This window comes from Doryrhamphus excisus, linkage group LG19, assembly GCF_037039965.1.
Source record: "Doryrhamphus excisus strain RoL-2023G ecotype Guam linkage group LG19, RoL_Dexc_Guam_v1.1, whole genome shotgun sequence".
Lineage (NCBI taxonomy): Eukaryota > Metazoa > Chordata > Actinopteri > Syngnathiformes > Syngnathidae > Doryrhamphus > Doryrhamphus excisus.
Genome location: NC_136375.1, coordinates 9,005,942 through 9,026,396, shown reverse-complemented (window position 1 = coordinate 9,026,396; position 20,455 = coordinate 9,005,942). Strand labels below are relative to the sequence as shown.

General features: G+C 40.1%; 1 protein-coding gene across 1 annotated transcript; it reads right to left on the bottom strand.

The window, feature by feature from the left end:
• Positions 1–3,974: 3,974 nt before the first annotated feature.
• LOC131107495 (single-minded homolog 1-like) lies at positions 3,975–13,204 on the bottom strand. Its single transcript, XM_058057593.2, has 12 exons — positions 13,082–13,204; positions 12,240–12,638; positions 11,196–11,278; positions 11,023–11,112; positions 10,826–10,934; positions 10,412–10,497; positions 10,097–10,296; positions 9,870–9,976; positions 9,627–9,774; positions 6,125–6,281; positions 5,641–6,028; positions 3,975–5,352 (listed from the first exon to the last, which is right to left on the bottom strand). Exons 2-12 carry the CDS (start codon positions 12,412–12,414, stop codon positions 4,613–4,615), a joined length of 2,283 nt encoding a protein of 760 aa, XP_057913576.1. The 5' UTR covers positions 12,415–12,638; positions 13,082–13,204; the 3' UTR covers positions 3,975–4,612.
• Positions 13,205–20,455: the final 7,251 nt, after the last annotated feature.

The following is a 20,455-nucleotide window of genomic DNA, read 5'->3' as shown; positions in this document are numbered from 1 at the left end:
CCTTGTGAAGATAAGCGGTAGAAAATGAATGAATGAACAGAGGTTGTGACAAAACCTTAGAAGACTGGAAGCTCTTCTACTTTCCACTTTGGGATTCTTTGTAATAAGTTATTGCAGGAATTGGGTAGAAAGCAGCTTTTTAGATCGTGGTTGACTTTTTAAAGTTTGGCTCGACTTCCCTAGCTGATGTGATTGGAAACCAGTTCACTTCCACTAAGACAACAGATATACAATAAGTGGTAAACTCTAACATTGTGTGAGCTGTTCTTTGTGCAAGTGCTGAACTGTAATATGGAATTAGGTGTCCTGGCTGGTCCACTAATATCATGGATCACTTGAAGAGGTGGTTTGGGGTCACCATGGCAGTTCTTACAAGCCGCTTTACTATCCAGAGTATTTTGAAACTGTTATTTGAATGTCAAACTATTACAGATTGTTGCTTTAAATTCAAAGACCCGCTTTAACGTCTGCAAGGGGATTACCGTGTGTGTGTTTTGAACGGGCTGTCAGCATAGCTTCACAGTCGTAACTCAGGTGCTCCGACACAGTGAGGAACCTTATTTCCCCTCCATTTTGCAGCATGACCCCCGGTTTCCTGGCTCAGCCAATTAGATCGACCGTGTGACCTCAATATCCTGCTCCAGCCAATCAGAACATCTAAATGTGCTCAGGGTGCATTGAGCTCTGCAGCCGAGGTGTCGCTCGCTAGCCCGATTGAATGTTTATTCAAGTCCCGCTGGCTTGATTCATTTACAAGCGGCTGACCACCACCAGAGGTGAACTTGTGGAATAATTGGATGCACATTGGCTTCGTTTTCACTCCGAGCGCTTGTGTTTTACGACACTCTATTTAAGCTATCAAAAAGCAATGCGGAGGAATTAAACAATCGTAAAGTTTACGCTCACGGAGGTCGTAAAGTTCACACGAAACATGTTGAAACATTTTCCTTCTTGGAGGAGGACTCCTTGCCAAGCAGCAGGCAGAGGAACACTTTAATTGGCGTATGAATATGCAAATGTGCTTCAATGCTAGACCTGAAATCAATCAAGTCGACATCGGGGGGCTACTCTGACACTCGCCACCCGCACACACACTTTGCACGGCTGTGCTCCCCCAGCAGGGCTGAAACCTTGCCGTCTTGCCTCTTTGTGTAGCCATTAGGGACGTATTAAGGTGCCATCATGTTTATTTCCCAATTTACTAGTAGTAAACGTTGTAAACTACGCCGATGCATGCATAATTAAGACGGAGAATTACATCATATGGCAGAGCTAGTTTGCTAAATTGCTCTGGGGTCCGGGTGTCACATTTTCAGAAAGCTAAAGGCTGGAGAGGAAGATTTGCACTAGTCAAAGATCCTATAAATGACAGGAGTGTTTCTGTGTTTTAAGGACCGACTACAAATACACTACTCAAAGATTATTTATATAACAGGAGCACTCTTGTTTATTTTTTTTTAAAAAACACCAGTCCAAGTTCATATATATAAAAAGAGTGCTGTGCTGTTTTTAAGAATCTACTCCAAAAACACCAGTCAAAGATCCTTTATATAGCAGAAGCACTCTACTGTTTGTAGGACATACTACAGAAACACTACTTAATGTTTTTTTTTTACATGACAGGAGTGCTCTGCTGTTTTTAAGGACCTGCTACAAAAAGACTCTTTATATTACAGACGTGTGTTCCTGTTTTTATTGATGAGTCAAATGATGAGTCTGTGCAGCACTTTGGAAACAGTGTTTACAGAATTTGTTATTTAAACAAAGTGGATTGTAAGATTGTAAGAGTGGATTGTAAGGAAAAAAACACGAGTCAAAGATCCTATATATGACAGGAGTGCTCTGTTGTTTTTACGAACTTACTGCAAAAAACATTAGTCAAAGATTCTATATATGACAGGGGTTTTCTGCTGGACAAAACTTGTATTTTTTATTTTTATGATAGAAGCAGGCTGCTGTTTTTAATGACCTACAACTAAAATGCTAGTCAAAGATGTTTTATATGACAAGAGTTCTGTGCTGTTTTTGTAAGTACCTGCTGCAAAAGCACTCGAAGATCTCTATAATTTTTTAGGAATTTATTTAGGAATCTAAAAAGTATTGTTGTGTTTTCTTATTAAATTATATAATATTACAATGCTTTGCTTCTTTTTACACTTGTATAACTAACTAAGGTTTTATGATGCTATTTTGTATGTGTTTTTATTGTGTTTACAATTAAGGATCGCAGTGGTGGTGGTGCATTCAAGTGCGTCTGGGCAAAAGGCCCATATTTGGCCCCTAGTGAAGCCAACTGTGAAAGCCTTCAGGGCACATCAGTCAAAAGCACCATTTGCCAAAACATATAAAGAAGGGGTTTCACAGTATTTAAACAAATCAGCTCAAATACACACAAACACATTTTTTAGCATGTGTGATCCAAAGAGCAGAGCGTTCCTGCTCCTGGAATCAGGGCAGCAGCGATGTCTGGCAGAGCTTCACTTGATCATGTCAGACGTGACTGATGGGAGATGTGCGTCCAGACTGAGTCCAGGTCCAGATAACCTGCACACATTCATATAGAAATGCAGGGAAAACAGATGCGACTTTGACGCTTTAGAGCATATTTCTGCTAAAGTCTTTAAGGCCTGCCAACTGTGGTGGATTTTTTACATTTAATATATTATCTTTGTTTAAACTTTACAGCATATTCTTCTGACTGTTAACAAATCCCCCTGAAATGACCACATATATAAAAGCCTTATTCATGTCTCCCTCTGCGCCATTCAGCCCCACTGAACATTTTAAGCCTTTTTTTTCTTACTTTTTTCACACACACACACGTTTGGAAAGTGAATGCAAAGTCGTCAGCTTCCCGTCTCCTACCACATCTTAGCCCCACCGCTGCCTCCAGACATGTTGTGAGCAGCACTTGTGGCGTGGCGAGCCAAACATAGTCGTATGATTATGTAAATCACAGCACTTGATGTCATGGAAACTGAGTGTGGAAGGAGGCAGACAGACGGGTTGTCTTAATAGTCGCATGAAATAAATGATCATTAAGTACACTTAGAAGTAGACTTCATGACAGTGGTGAGGGTTGTTTTACAGCAAGGTCAGTAAAAAGGCCGAGACAAAAGAAAACAAAAAACAAATGACATAATTGGAAATGTAGAAAAAAAAATTAATGACTATTTTTTTTACAAAATGATGAATGATGTATATTTATGATAAAATAAAATAAAATAAAATAAAATAAAATAAAATAAAATAAAATAAAATAAAATAAAATAAAATAAAATAAAATAAAATAAAATAAAATAAAAAAAATAGCTGCTGTGGGGCCACACTGACCATATAATAAAATAGCAGAACCACAATGGAAAGAGTCCTAATTTCTTGAAAATAAAGTCCTAAAAAGATGTATATTAGTTAAGAGTTTAACAAATGTTTTTAAAATCACAATATTAATATTCATAATATTAATTAATAATAATAATTAGTATAATAATATTAATAATCTCCCAAAATGTAACCCTTTTCAATTTGTAAAAATAAAAATAATTAATAAATATATATTTTTTGTGTTTTAAATTGTACATTTTAAATTAATATTATAATATTTAATGCTACTACTCCTTCTATACAACAATACACCAGGTAGATAAAAATAATATAAATACATACTCACCAACTACTTCATTAGTTACATTTAGTAAGCTCAATAATTCCGTCTTTATAGAAATCATAATGCTCATAATGCTGATTGACATATGCAATGTTAGGAGCATAGAATAAAATCGACACAGACAGAAGGCTTTTTTTTTTTACCCCCAACTGTATTCAGATTGAAGCAAACTTTTTTTTTAAACCAATAAATAATCTCATCACGTCTTGTCCAAAGATTGTGAGATATTTACATTATAAATTAAATAATAAGAGAAAACATTCAACACATTTTAGTTATGACAAACAATTTGCGTGTGAAGCAGGATTTCAAAGCATATTGTACTTGCTATGCTAATGAGGTAAAAACATGGGGACGTTTATATCCTGATATGTAAACATTGTTTTAAAGTGATATATACATGAATAATATTTTGGACGTGTGAAAGTTTTACAATCAGAAGCATTTAGCCTGAAACTACTCTTTTTGGACAGGAAATTAGCTAAAGACAAAAAAAATACAAAGAACCATCAACATTATACACTAGTGAAATGCTTTCCCATGTTTGTGTGAAACATTATTCCTACTTTTCTGTGCAATGGAGTGTTCAGGTGAAAGGGCGATGGAGCAACACATTCTCTTACGGCCACTGGAAATCCACGATAGATTAACCAACAAAGCCAATTGCGCATGAGACATTCGTGCTGCAAACATCGGCTTGATGTTTAACCAGACTCGGAACGTCGGTCGCCTCTGCAGGAAGAAGGGAATTCAGTTCACTGCCATTAAAATAACACTCTTCTCCCCATATATGTAGAAGGGGGGGGAAAAAAAAACCTCGACCTTTGCCTCTTCAGTTCATGAACATTCTTGGAAAAGAGCATGCTCCAGTGTCAAGAACAATCCCCTCAGCGTAGATAATCTTCCCATGCTTTAGAGAACAGGACCTATCAGTGTCAGATATTGTCAGCTCCCGTTGGTTATAATCACAGAGGTGGCTTTGTGTCCCTGCATCTGCTCCGCCTGCATCCTCATGTGTGTCGCCACATCGTACTGGACTCCTCCACAAGCAAGTCCGGAGTAATTCCTTAGGTTCTCTGGGTCATACAGGTGTTCCAGGGAGTACCCAGTCAATGCGTATGCCGCTTGCCTGTCTAGAGGCTGCCTCTCCTGGGATGGATAGAGCAGAAGGCTCCCTTGTGGTTGTGACGCATGCGGGGACAGATCGGTCTGCATGTAGTCTTTGGTGAGGGGGAGACCGGACCTGGGGATGCCGTCAGAGCTGGGGCTGCTGATGCGAGACAGGGAACCAGGACTGGTTGTGTTTTCGTCGTTGTTTTCGTGAGGACCTGGCGGTTTGATCCGATGATGGAGGCGTTCAGAGGGAAGGTCGATGCTCTGGGCTCCCGGGCCTCGGCAGACCACGCTTGGCATGCTGAGCTGCGAGTGATGAGGTAGGGAGGAGGTAAAACACGGACTGTGAGACTTGGTGAGGCTTGAAACGTCCAAAGGGGGTTTGTGCTGCTGCAGGCGACTCTCTTCCTCTTTGATCATCTGCTGTGTGGCACGTATGAGGGTCTCCATCTTGCTGGGCTCTCGGGGACTACCTTGGAAGTGGTCCTGGTGGTAGCGCTCACCCGAATCACTGGTGGACCCTCCGCCATCTGGAGAACTCATGACGCTATCTTCATCCCAGTGGCCTCGTCCTATTTAAACAAGTGAAAAAACGTGAGTACATAGTCAGAGATTACATCCAGTCTGTATGTCTACATGGAATGGAATAGAATGTTTGGCAATGGTGTCCATTGTGAAATTACTTGGCTTTCAATTTGAGGTAATTTTTGAACAGATGGTAGCAATCGACACACTGGCAAGAGACGGCATAAACAACTTAGCATGTCCCATAATAACATTTGGAAAACAGCTACCAGGGGCATTGAGGCCAGAGCTATTTTCAGAGACAGATGGTTGCGGCCTCAACCCTAACACCTCACCGTGAAAGGCTCCGTGGTAGGACGTGATTTCGTAGCCTTCGCTGTTCTCTGCAGATGGTTTCGGTAAAGACAGCACCGAGCGGGTGGCGTCCCACCACATCTCTCTTCCCGATTGGGGAGCTCCCAAGAAGTAGCGTCCGCTTTGACATCGTGCCCGATCGCAGGCGGCCGCGTGAGGACGAGTCTGAGCATGTGCGAGATCTTCTTCCAAAAGACCCAGACCGTAGCACAGAGAGCCTGATTCTGGATACAGTCTGTAGGCACATGATGCCTCGGCGGCCTCGCTAGGATCCAACAACTGAGGCGAGGCCGACTCCGTCAGCGGGCTCCCTCCCCATTGGCTGTCCTGGTCTGACTCGGAACGCTCGGGGTTGAACGCTGAGAACTGCTGCAAAGACAGAAGGAAATTATGATTGGAAGATCTCTGGCTTGATTCCCTTGTCTAGTCTCTTCAGTCAGTTCTATAATAGAGACTGTTTATTACCTGCGGGTAGGGTGACACTCGGGCTTTGGCCTTTGCTTGGGTCAGACGTGACTTTGTGCTCTTCCTGTCTTCACTCAGACTGTCAATGTAAGGGAAAGCAGGCTTGGTAGGGCTCATTTGGTCCAGGGACAGCTGCATTCCCTTGTATTCTGTGTCCCTGTCATGCAAAATTATGGTAAACAATGTTAGAAATAGAGAAGAAAAGCTTACTCTCATATTTATCCTAATATCCTGGGATGAACTGACCCTGTGAAGTGATGGGATTACATAGTATTTCGCCCTTAGTCCAATATGTCCTTCACTGTAAGCTTGGTTTTTCCAAGATTATTCAGCAAAATAAGAACCCCGCAACAATCAGGCTTCACTTCACATCTTAAAATAAAGCTCGGTGCTAGTGCTGTTAATGTTTCTCTCCTGCTGTCTCACTCCTTAATGTTATGTTGAACAAGTGCAGGCTTACAGTGTAGTTCTAAAAAGTCTATAAAGTACACAATAGCGTTTTTTGGAGCCACATGATCTGTTAAGAGACATTTGAAAGCTACAGACTAAACGTTGTGTTCTCAGTCGGGGTTACTAAATTTCAGCATCAAAATCTTCTACGTTACACTCTTCTGCACTTTTTGTGTATGCTAGTGGCCCCCGTCAAAAGGGCTCACTCCGTTCATGCCGTTGTTCTATGGAACAACTGTCTAAATTTCAGCATCAAGGCTAGGTTTTGGACGACACAAACCCTAACCCTTCTGAAACTTATTTAAAAATGTTGAGAAATTGTATACTGTTCGACTTTTACAGACCCAAAGATGGTGGTCTTTAATAATAATAATATTAATTCATTCATTTTCTACCGCTTTTTCCTCATGAGGGTCGCGGGCGGTGCTGGAGCCTATCCCAGCTGTCTTCGGGCGAGAGGCGGGGTACACCCTGGACTGGTCGCCAGCCAATCACAGGGCACATATAGACAAACAACCATTCACAAATATTAATAATGATAATCCAGCAAGAGACAGTTTAGTTTACTTTACTTGAGTTTACTTTTAAGAAAAGTACAATGAAAAAAATTATTCTACATTACACTCTCCTGCACTTTTTGTGTATGCTAGTGGCCCCGTCAAAAGGGCTCACTCCGTTCATGCCATTGTTCTATGGAACAACTGTCTAAATTTCAGCATCAAGGCTAGGTTTTGGCCAACACAAACCCTAACCCTTCTGAAACTTATTTAAAAATGTTGAGAAATTGTATACTGTTGGACTTTTACAGACCCAAAGATGGCGGTCTTTAATAATAATAATAATAATGGAATAATAATAATGATAATCCAGTAAGAGACAGTTCAATTTACTTTACTTGAGTTTACTTTTAAGAAAAGTACAATTACATTTTTTTTGCTACATTACACTCTTCTGCACTTGTGTATGCTAGTGGCCCCGTCAAAAGGGCTCACTCCGTTCATGCCGTTGTTTTATGGAACAAGCGTGTCAAGCTGCTGAAACCTGATTCGACACCTATGCACATGAATTAAGCCCGGCCTAGAAATCTTGGACACCATGGCTAATTTACATCCATACAGACCGTTTTTTGCACCCCTCCTTTAGTTCCTGGACCAGTGTAGACTTAATGTATGTGTATTTATAGTGCAAAGTGGCGTTAGACGATTTAATCCCGCATCCTGAGGCGGAACTGAAACCGAGGTGTCAGTGCAGGAGGGAGCGACACGGTTCCCGTGTCAAGTGCTCAGCAAACATGAGCCTATTATAACTTATCACATCAACAGTATGTAACAGCAGCTGCCTGGCATTTTAAACCCTGTGCCCCATTGCTGACCCCGTGCAGCCACCCTCTTTAATAGAACTCTAAATACAACCCATTCTTTATGTGCAACACCTTGGGAGAAAGGCTGTGTTTGGATAGCCACCAGAGAGTGAGTGTTATTTGCTCTTGCAAGGTATGGTTGCTTTGGGGCTGCATCCTATCTGCGCCCTGCTGACTCCGTGGCTGAGCCAATAATGTCGGGCCATTGTGCAAACTCAGCTGTGTTAGCCGAATTCCACCTCGGGGTCAATGTCAGAGCACCTCACACCACCAGTGAAACACCTTCCTTTTTTTTTTTTTTTAATGAGCCATTGCATGGAATTGTTTTTTTCTTTCTAATGTTAAAATGTTGCTTCAAATGGCATACATGCACACGGACTAAGGAGAAACACGTGGATGAGGAAAAGCTAACAACATGCGCACTAGCTGGGAGATAGCTATTGATTCCTAGTTCACCGTTCGATCGACTTTGCTTTCTTTACACTGCGGATCGATGGCCGCAATAGAGGTTTTTTGATGGGGTTCAACCCTGATGTTTGTCTTGCTTGTCTCCGAGGCTCTGAGTTTGATTTGTGCTCTCATAACAACAACTTCCCTGAGCCCGCGTCTGCAGTGTTTTGTGGATTTGTCTCAAGAGGGCTACATATATAACTATTTACTGCATATATGGCTGTTGTGCAGTCAGGTGTTTCTATGCTGGCTTCATGTTTTGGATGATTTGTTTACATTTACTTTCAAGTGACCTACATTTGATACCACGGGGCTGACATTCACTGAAAAACCTGAAATAAACTACATACACACACGCCAAAACAGCAGGTAAACAAAGTGACACTGGGCTTTTTGACACAGAGGAAGTAAATAAACAGAAATCTTTTTGTTTGCTCTGAAATTGATATACCACGGGTGTGTCTGTCACTGATATTCTAATCTTATCCTGTTAGGCAAAAATCATTTATAGCAATTTTTTAAATCTACATATGATCCAAACTTGATTAAAATAGAATCCCAATGCAACGAGGGTCGCTGGGGGGGTGCACCCTCGACTATTCGCCAGCCAATCACAGGGCACATACATAGACAAACAACCATTCACACTCACATTCATACCTATGGACAATTTGGAGTCACCAATTAACCGAGCATGTTTTTGGAATGTGGGAGAAAACCCACGCATGCACTGGGACAACATGCAAACTCAACATGGAGATGACCGAGGGTGGAAATCCAATCCTAGCTGTGAGTCCTGTGTGCTAACCACTCGTCCGCCGTGCAGCCACCCAATTCACCCAACACACGAGGAAGTATGTCGTCAAACGTCTGATCTGTTGACTTACACTGCATACAGTTTGGCAGACAGGTTTATTGTTTTTTTTTGGTTCTGCTTACCCAACACAAGTCTAAATCTGAATTGGGTCACAGAAGTGGGTCTCAGACCCGATGTAAACAAAACCAACACGCGAATGGAATACACAATGCAACTGCACTACACAGATTACGCAGGTATCAAAATAATGCTTACATGCATGCAAAGCAATACCCGCATACATGACCGCAAAGCATGCTGGGTAATCTGGTGGTAGCTGCTCTTCCCCTACGATACCCTTTCAAACTTTCAATCTTTTTTTAATTTAATGTAACACATTTGAGTTCCATAAACATACTCGTACACCAATCACAGTGCAGACTCACGTAAGGACGTAGTTGACGCTGACGATGCAGTGGGGTCTCGATGACCTGCTGTTGTGGACGATAGTCGCGTAACTCTGCACCCACACCCATCCGCCGTGCTTGGCCAGGAAACGGTAATACTTAGTGGTGACTTGGCCCTTTACCAGCACTGAGGGGGAGATAAAAAGAATCACAGATGAAAAGGATTAGCCTGTTTGTGTGTGTAATGGTACACATGTGTCGACGCACGTATAGCTAACTCACGGAGGTGGTGGGCACAGCGGAGGTGGAAGATGTCACAGCTGTGGACATGATGGTAAAGAGTTTTCTCAATCAGGTCTTGCGGCTCGTAACCTGTCAGCTCGGCAACCCTGTGGGGAAGTAATCATACTGGGGTTAAAAACTCCCCGTTTATTACCATTTTAATAATATCTGGTATAGTTGCCTGGTGATACTAACTAACTAATGATCGGAATAGTGATATAGCTCACCTGGAGTCGAGGAAGATGAGCTTCATGTCCAGACTGGCTCTAAACATGAACATGTTGCTGTGCAGTTTGATTTCTGTGACAGCACTGGGGGGTAGAGAGTGTCCCACCGCCACCAGGCCCACGTTTTGGTAGCAGCCCTCAAAAGGTGCCATGTCCAAACTATACTGACGAATCTTCAGGTAGCCGCTGCAGTGGATCACCTGTTGGAGAGCAGCCAATGAGATTTGAAGACAAAAAAATATGAATAATAACATTATAATTTATCATAATAATTGAAATTATGACTTAAATTGAAAAAAATCTATTTATTTGTACCTTGTATCCACCACTGGTGAGGCCTGCATTTCTTTTGGCCAACACACATTTCATTCTCAGAAAAAAAGATCGCTCCACTTCATACTCTGTAAGAAATAAATAATGCATATTTTTTTATTTCCTAAAAATAAAAAAATAAGCCACATAAATATGTACATTTTGCAAAAAACATACACACACAAAAAAATACAAAAATATACATACAAATATGTCCAGAAAAAATGTAACTAAATACTTCCAGATGTGTACATATGCTGTTGCGCTGACATTAACGCATACTATGCGTCAATCATGCGTCACTTTGACACTGACTTTTCTGTTCCAGCGGTTGCCGTCGCTTGTCACGCTCACGACACAATAAATAGACACGAATAATTACTTTGAATATGATTCATTGTTGAATTTTTTTTATACCTTGTACAAAATGTGAGTGGTAGGGCTGATGGGGCGTCAGAACCGCTGTCATCTCATCATGGTCTGCGGGGTGCACGTATTCATAAATACTATTTCCGGTCAACTCTACCTGTGGAGAACAAGTCAAATTATGAACACATTCGATGGTTTAGCGTAAAATATAATGGAAAAACATATCAATAAAAATAAAATCAGACCTGGGACAGTCCTAAATGGACAGAAGCTGTCTCTGAAATGTACATAATTTTCCCATCTGGAGCTACAACGAATATAAAGCCATCCAATGTCTGTGGAATGAACAAGAAACAGTTAAAACACATTTAATAATCATAATAATAATAATGAATAAGAATAATTTATTAAGTTAGACCTGCAGTAAATGAGAGCCCAGCTCCCGTCCAATGTTATCCAAAGATCTCGTTCGATTTGTTACACCCCAAGCTTCGCCCAAACCTGCAAAAATCAAATCAAATAATCACAATAATAATAAAACATTAATAGAAAAAATCTACAACGTGTGACTAAAAAAAACGAAACAAACCCGCAATATATTAATACATATGAGTTTTAAAAAAATAATATTTATAAATAATCTCCGCCATGCTAAATTAACACAGCATGATGTGTCCATGAGTTGTCCATTTAATGATCCCATTGAAGGAAATGACACACTATTTTGCATTTACAGAGCGTGTCTATTGCGGTATTTACATTACAATTACAATACAATATAATTATGAATAGCACATTTAAAAAATATTCTGAACGACATAAAGTGCACAATAACACAATTTTCTATTGTTTAATAATAATTTGTGGTGGCTGGTTATTATTTTTTTTTCAATCGGAATTCTGAATGCTGTATTAAAATGCCTCCATCTGTTTTCATGTGCAAGAAAAAAAAAGAAATATCTATAAATCCACTGTAATTATCCTGTCTGGAGAGGAGGAGGGTTTGTAAAAAAAAAAAGCTGCATATTGTGTTGCATGTTGATTGAATGCTATGAGCTATGTTATGTTTTGCTTGTATGTATATAGATATAGAAAGAGCTATGTGGCAGAGCTTATATAGCATTGATGGTGTGGTCTTAAGGTGATTAGAAGCCCTGCAGGGCCTCGCCATAATAACTGCGTCTGGTTCGCAGTCACGCAGCAGCGTGCAGCCTGCAGAGAGCTGAAGGGTGGAAGCGTGGACAAAAAAAAGATGAGGATGGAGGTCTTTTTCTTGCTATTTATTCTCCATGCATGTATTTTTTTATCATTGTCTGGTTTGAAAATATATATTGGGCCTTACTGTATTGGAATAAGTGTCTATTATTATTATTATTAGTGTTGTATTGTATTAAAAAATAAATCGAATTGCAGGAATAATATGTACAATGTGAATAAAATGAATGGGTGCATGGTGGCTCACCCTGCGGGAAGACTATCCTCATCTTCAGGTAGCTTGTGGTCAATCTAATGATGGACGCTTTGTCCAGTTGGGATGTAATGGCCGACGGTAAAGGCAGCATTTTGGCCAGTTCATAAAATTCACTATTCTCCTTTTCCCGTCTAGTCCTTGCTGCCGTTTTGGACTTCTCCTTCATTTCTGTGCTGGTGGTCACTGATGGCTCTTGGCTTGCATGCGGCTCTGTTGCTCCTTCACATCAGCCTCCTCGTCATGGTAACTATATTGTTTGGTTTTTTTTTTTGTTTTAAATTGGTCTTGTCAAGAGAAAAGATGTGCATTAAATATGGAATCCAGTGTGTTTGGTATTCCTTAGATGGGCTGCATAGTCATGCATCCTCAGTAGTGGCTTGCATCCATCACCTGCAGCATAGAATCACAATATTATTGCATATTATTTCAAATGATTGGTGAAAAACGTCAATTTACATTCTTGATTTTGTTGTTTTTTAAACACAACAATATACCCTATATTACACCTCCGAATTGCAATACAGAAAAACAGTTAATATAGGTGTAACAGGTAATATATAAAAAGAAAATACAGAAATAAAATAATAAAAATATCCCATTATTGTAAAACACGCTGTATTTATTCTACTCAAATATTGCAATAAAATACATTCGGTGATATACATATATGTATATATATTGTAAAAACAATATTTTATATAGTTAAAAGGTGTATAAAAGAGTTAATTTCGAATAAAAAGCAATGGTGGTCTATAGTTGGCATGGCTGCCGACTAAGACGTTCCCTTGTCATGTGAATCGATCTTACAGTGTATAGCCTGCTGGGAATTTCACCTGTCCTGATCCAGGTTGGCCGAGTCGTCCCAGTTAAGTTCCCCCCTCTTTTCAGCTCCTCCTGGAGTTCCACCTGGAAAGGCGAACACCGGGCCGTGCGCTGCATACACCTCCCCAAATTATAGGGACGCGCAACGAGTGGCATTCGTGCCCCAAACAAGCCTCCTCTCCTCCACTTCCTCAACGTCCCTCTCAGGAGCGGCACTGGGCACGCCCCCTCTTCGCTCCGATTGGCCCTCGGCCCAGAACCCCAGTTTGTGATTGGATGCTTCCTCGTGGGCGTCAGTGTTAAATGCTGCAAAGCGCGTTCACGACACTTGTGGCCATGTCACATCAGCACACAAGTGAGCTTATTTTATGATTTTTTTTTGTGAATTTCTCATTATGTGTAATAAATAAATAAACACATATACATCGGTGGGGAATTGGCAACCATAAAGGCTTTAAACACGTCGTGTTTAGTAATGGAGAACACATAAATATTTAGAATCAAGTATGAGCATGATTCATACTTAATTTAATGAGTTTATTATTATTCATATTACACCCGCTAATCTTGGTTGTTAGTGATGGAACTGGATTCGCACACTAAGAAAGAAAGCCAGCATTTTGTCACATGAGCGTCGAGAAAATGTATAAGATATATAGTAGCATCAATAACATAATAGCATTAGCTTTATACATGTTAGCACTTTTTTTATAAATAACGTAACGCAAAATAAGTCATCGACCACAAATGCAGTTGGATTGTTGTGTGCGCATTTTACATTTGCAATGTAAATCTTAAAAGTTGCATTCTATTATCCACCACATAATCCATTGTAATCCTGCAATATGCATAATTCAACTCTTGACATAACCTTGTTGTGTCTTATGAAGTCTGGTGGTTGTGTGTAACATGTGTAGTATAATATATGAATGTTAGAGTTGCCCACCACGTAAAAGAACATACATAACCTTGAATGGTATGAATAATTTTTATTTTACTGTCAGTATGTTATATGCGGTTTTTATGTGTTAATCTTGCATAAAATGCAAAGATGTCTAATTGGTGCTTTGATTTTCAAGTTAATTTTTTTGTTTTTTTTTTCGTCTTCCGAGTATGAAATGCAAAAGAGTAAAGAGACAGTGTGGGCCGGGTCCAGATCCCCGGCACCATAGCTGGGCCTCCGTCAAACACGTTTATGTGAGGATTAATTTCCACGGCGGGAATCAGATGAGAGCGCCGCTCTGCATGGACATTTTTAATTAGATCGCTGGCGCTCAGATGGGAGAGATGGTGTGTGAGCATGGGGAGGGGAGGGAGGGGTGTGGTGGTAGGTGGAGGTGGGGTGGAGTGGGGGGGGGGGTGGGTCTGTGACGGGGGCGCGGACGCATGATGGTGAGCTCATTACGCACATAATTAGCCCTGAAATTGATGCTGCATTGTGCCATAATTGGAGATTTCTCCTTCTGCCTTGTTCTCGTCTTGTGCGCCTGCGCGGGAGCACCTCGTTAAATGACTTCTACTGGTCTCGCAAGGATTCACCCCCTTGATTATTTTCTCATTTCTGTCACATAAATAAAACCATAAATTGGAAATTAGACGAAGGCCCTGCTGATGCTGAGTGGACTTTAGCTTGATTATTTCTTGGGCTATATGTCCACACATACTCAACTCATTCATTGTTTTCTTAGAATATTATGACTTTTTGTAGCCTAATATTATCACTTTCCCCCCCAAAATTCCAACTTTCTTTATAGTTTTCTTTATTTGTCTGAATATTCCTACAATGCAAACCCGGATTGAAGCTGAAAAAAATTGGAGAAAACCGGTTGCCCTAAAAAATGTAAGTAATGAAATGATAACTTGAGTATATTCAAATTAAAGACTTTAAAGGTACTGAACTTGGTATTTTAAGTACAATGCACTAAAAGCCGAGTTCATTTAACTTAAAATAATTCACAAACATAAATTGCTTCACACCACCATTAAACTCAATATCTTAAGTTCATTAGAATCAACATCAGGTTGATTTAAATTACAATTGTTTGTAAAGTCAATTGTTTTGCATAATTATTTAACTTAACATCTTAAGTTAATTACAATAAATTTCAAGTTGATTTCTTTAATATTTTAACTTTATGCTTATAAATTCAGTTCCTAAACTTTATTTTTGTAACAGTACAACTTTTGTCTTGCAAACTTACCACTTTTCCCCTCAATATTCCTTAATATTTAAACTTTATTTTCATAAAATGTTCTTGTTTTCTTTGTGTATTTTTATAAAATGCCAAAGGAGGCCCATAAAATAACAGCCACGGGCCGCAAATGGCCCCTCGGTTGCACTTTGGACACACCTGATTGTGTACCCAAGCAGCAGGTATAGCATTGTGACTCATAACTATACCACCAGTTTAAAGCTGATGAATATCAGGCTTAAAAAACTTAATTTTATTGATTTAATTCAGTCATAATATAATAACATTGGCCCACGATAATGCACATAAAAGTAGAAATCAGGTATTTATTACTGTCTAATATTAATTTATTTAGTTTAGTGATTTATCTATTATTGTGCAACTAAATTAATCAAATCATTCCTACTAAATCAATATTTAATGTTATATTTTATAATAATAATATTCATCAATCAGTTTCCTGTGCTAAAATATACATGATGTTTTTCAGTCAGCATGGCTGTCATGGCCACAAATCCCTGCTAATTTCTTACATGACTCACAGGTCATAGGTCACCATAGTGAGTTTACTTGTCTGGGTTCCTCGCGATGCAAATGATTTGTTCCGGTTGCTTTTCCAAACCCACTGAGCTGGCTGTTCTAAAAACGTTATTTTTCGGAATAAACAAAGCTGTCGAAAATGGTGGAAAAAAAACTGGAATATTCTGTGAGGTTTCATGAGCTGCAGGCGGCGGCTGCACGGCTGAAGATTCACCCTCCATGGGCGTCGTGTTAGTGTCCCACCACGGGGGAGCTTGCCTTACTGCTGGTCCAAGCCCACCCCCTCCACCCATCTCCCTGTTTTGATTGTGTTTTTAACAAATCGTGCTTCCCAGCAGGAGTCCAGGCCTGACATTTCTGCCCAGCATGAGGGAGAAGCGATGGTATGGTCACCGGCAAGTGCATGAAGGTTATTTATCTTTAATCATCTTTATTATGTGTGTCTCTGTGTGGTGTATTTGGTTATAGAACGCACTGTACTCTATGCTACTGACATGGCTTCCATACAACGGGACAAAGAGACCGTATGAATGACAAAAGGACTCACTCTGTTCATGCCGTTGTTCTATGCCAAGGTGCTGAAACCAATGCACAGAGTGAACTCTCTTCCTGCCTGTTCGGAGCCGAGAGATGAGGAAAATCAGACACGCATGCATATGGCAATATATTGAGCCTGGCAAAATCATCACATTCATTTTGATGGATTGATTCATTAAATTATTATCATCTCAGGCCAAGTGGCCACAAAATATTTTTAAATATTTTTAACTCGTACAGCAAAGTTAGCATTTATTTGTATTTATTGGTGTTATTTCTAATTAAATAATTGCTTCGGTTTTTATGTTTTTAGGATTTCCACTGACCTTTTTGAACAGATTAACGGCAAAAAAAAAATTAAGCTCCTCTATATATTATAATTCAATATCGTCATACATACTCTTCATAAGATTATATTATACTGTGAAATACAGTCATGTTAGGATCAACGATAACGCTAATATGCCATGGTGTCCTGGCGGCTCAACAAACACCAGTCACCTGTTCTGTTCTGTTCTGTTGAAACACCTTCATAAATCCTTCTGAACGGTCATGCAAGTGTAAAAATAAATCAACCTCTCTTAGTCAACCACTATTCATTTATTCCTTTTCTACCATGTATCCTCATGAGGGTCGCGGGGGGTGCTGGAGCCTATCCCAGCTGTCTTCGGTCGAGAGGCGGGGTACACCCTGGACTGGTGGCCAGCCAATCACAGGGCTCATATAGACAAACAACCATTCACACTCACATTCATACCAATGGACAATTTGGAGTCGCCAATTAACCTAGCATGTTTTTGGAATGTGGGAGGAAACCGGAGTACCCGGAGAAAACCCACGCATGCACAGGGAGAACATGCAAACTCCACACAGAGATGGTCGAGGGTGGAATTGAAATCGGGTCCCCTAACTGTGAGGCCATTCGACCGCCGTGCAACATTTGAACATAAAAACATTACTTTAATGATGTAACGTAATGCAAAAGTTTATTTAGCAATGTTTCTAATGTGTCTCAGTTAGTCACTCTTCATTGTCATACAAGTGTAAAAATAAGCTAAGCACTTCATGTGGTACCGGAACGTCTGGTGTACATGTATTCTTACTTATTCTCTCGTTTGGGAACAAATGTTGATATTTTGAATATTGTTTTGTCATGCATGACAACCTAGAGCCTATTTTTGTCATTTTACAGGCGGAGAGCATTGGACTGTAGTCATTCCACAGTATTTGGTTACTTGTAGTTACATTTTAATGAAAATCATGGCCGACCACTTCCTGCTGTGTGTTTCTGGTCCAGCGTGTGCACGACTTTGAACGTAAACCTAAATTTGAGTGCAATCCTGTGGCTCACATGACAATGCCTGGTGCATATGAATGTATCTGTTGACCCACAGTGTCATATCACTTCCACTACTTCTTCCTATATTGCACTTGTAAGCTCATCATGAAGAGGTGGGAATAAGCTAATTAGACATTCCTGAGGATGTGAAGAGAATTCATCGCAGTGAAAAAAGGGGAATGAGAGCAAAGCGCCATGTTGAGTTCCACTCTGTGCTCAGATATTGGAACAGTTGGGAATATGTAAACACGCCCAAGCTGTGTTCTGTGAGTTTTTAACTGCCTCTATTTCCACCAAAAGACTCAAATGTTGTTTAGAACTCCCTGTCCAATGCAACCACTTGGGGAGTGGTGTTTGGAAATGTCCTCTAATATGTTCTTTTTCTCACATTAGCAGTGACTCCCAGCCACCTATTGTGGCTCTGTGTGTGTGTGTGTGTGTGTGTGCCAGCCAGGCCCTCCAAAGAGCCCATCTGCTGTGTGCGAGCGTTAATTAAGCACGCTGCCATTTCCTACGTGCAGGCTCCATTTGAGGTTGCTTAGAGTGCACGAGTCAGACGCATAAGTTCATCAAAATGCTAATTCCACCCAAATTAAAGTTGTGATTAACATTACACAGTTTCCTTCCTGGGCGGACAAATTGATCCCTCCGTGAACTCTTCTCTCCTTCTGCGGGAGCGACGAGTGTCTCGGGGGAGGAAGGAGATACTTTCCTCGTGGGTGCTCTTGTCCTCCTAGCCAAAGTGCAAAGAAAACACAAACGTCCACATGGATCCACAAGATTATTCTTTACTTTTCGAAGAAAAAGAGAAATGTATTTTTTTCCTTATGTTTCTCAAGCTCTGCCCTGAAAAGAACGTTTGACTACAAATCTCCAAGCTGCTGTGCATCTCATGATGTTCACTGTTAAAAAAAACTAAAAAAAAGCAAAACCAAAACATTTTCTTTATTGTTCTCACACTGCCGCACCTCGCCTGGAGTTTAATACTTTTAAAAAGCAAAACCTTTTTTTTCTTAATTTTTATCAATCTGCTGGACCCATGCCAAAGTCCTTTTGGGGGGGTTGGGGGTTGGATGGGGGTTAAATAAAAGTAAAGTTTTCTTTATTTTTCTAACTATGCAGACTTCTCCTATCTAATGTTCTCTGCTAATAAGAAATTAAGTTTTTCTTTATGTTTCTACTTCACTGAAGTCGTCCAGTAATACAGTAAAACAAATTTCTGTATTTTTTTATAGAGAATATATAAGTATTTTTCTCAAGCGACTGAGCCTGAAATCCTCTGATGTTATCTGCTTGACCAGTGCCGATGTCCTCTGTAGAGTTCCATCCATCCATTTTCTGTACCGCTTATCCTCCACAAGGGCATGCTGGAGCCTATCCAAGCTGTCTTCGTGCGAGAATTCTAAAGAGTTATTTTTCCTACTTTTTCTTACTATGCTACGAATAAAATTTAAAAAAGAGAAAAATAGCTCAAACTGCAGCACCTACCCTCTGTATTATTGTAATATTCTCAAGACCTCAATTTTTCTTTATTTTTCTGAAGCTGACTCACCTCTCAAGTCAGAAGACCTCCCACAACAATAATAATTTTCTTAATTTTTGTAAAGTTGCCTTATGCTGGCCACATTTGCTACTGGCGCAACTGTAACAGTTAGTTTTGTTAAAAAAATAATTATTAATTAATGTATTATTAGAAGCTCTCAGTAATGACAAATTAATAAATAATGAATGATTTTTTATTGTCATTAGTGCAGAGCAGTGCCATTTTTGTATGCCCCTTTAATTACCATGAAAGGATAAAATAAATACAACAATGTGAAATGAGTGTTTAAAGACACCAAATGTGTAACCAAAAAGAGCTTATCTCATTAAATAGTTGGATAATCATGATCTGTTATTTATTATTATTATATTTTAAACATCCACACACGTCTGTGCTGTCAACAGGCTGTAAAAATGTTAACCACAATATAAATGTGTAATGTTGAAAAGCGGATTAGTATCATTTCTGGTAGGGTTGTGTGTATTAATTGACGAGAGCCAATCATTGCACCATATGTTCCCGCTAGAGCAGAGGGGACGCCGTATGCAGTTGTGCTAAAACAACAGCAGCTTGACATTCCCGATGGGCAAATGACAAAGGAGTACTTATTTGCGTACGTACTGTAGTCACACACACACACACACACACATACGTATGAAGTTCTTGCGGTAATGAAAGCCCCTGACGTTCATCACTCAGTCTTAGCAGTGGTTATTGAGGCATTAAATATGTCTACACAGGGCTCAGTGAAAGGCTGCCAGATCACTGTTCTCCTCTGAGAGGGGCTCTGTTTGCATACAGACAGCTTGGCTGGGTTGGTGAGGGGGTGGAGGGGTGGTTGAGGGATACGTGCGTCGAATGGAGCCTGGGAGTCATAACTGGGTGCCCACCACTCTGGCGTTAGTGCCATTATGGGATGTCAGTGTGGGAGAACCGCAGCTCTTCAGCGGGATTACGAGAGATTCGAGCTGGAAATTGAGTGGAATTGGAAATGTGGCCGTAGGCTTCTCTCTTGGCAATGTGTGTGCACAACGCTCACACACACACACACACACACTGACGCACATTTAAGTCCACTTTGGTATGGTACATTAGTGTTATTTAAATTTGTGAGGAAGGGTACCCAAATAGGTAAATACATGTTTTTTGGTACCTATAAATGTTGGTATTTTGGTGTCAGAAGTTGTTCACCAAACTACTTTTTTCCGTCACTTGATAATTAACACTAATCTAT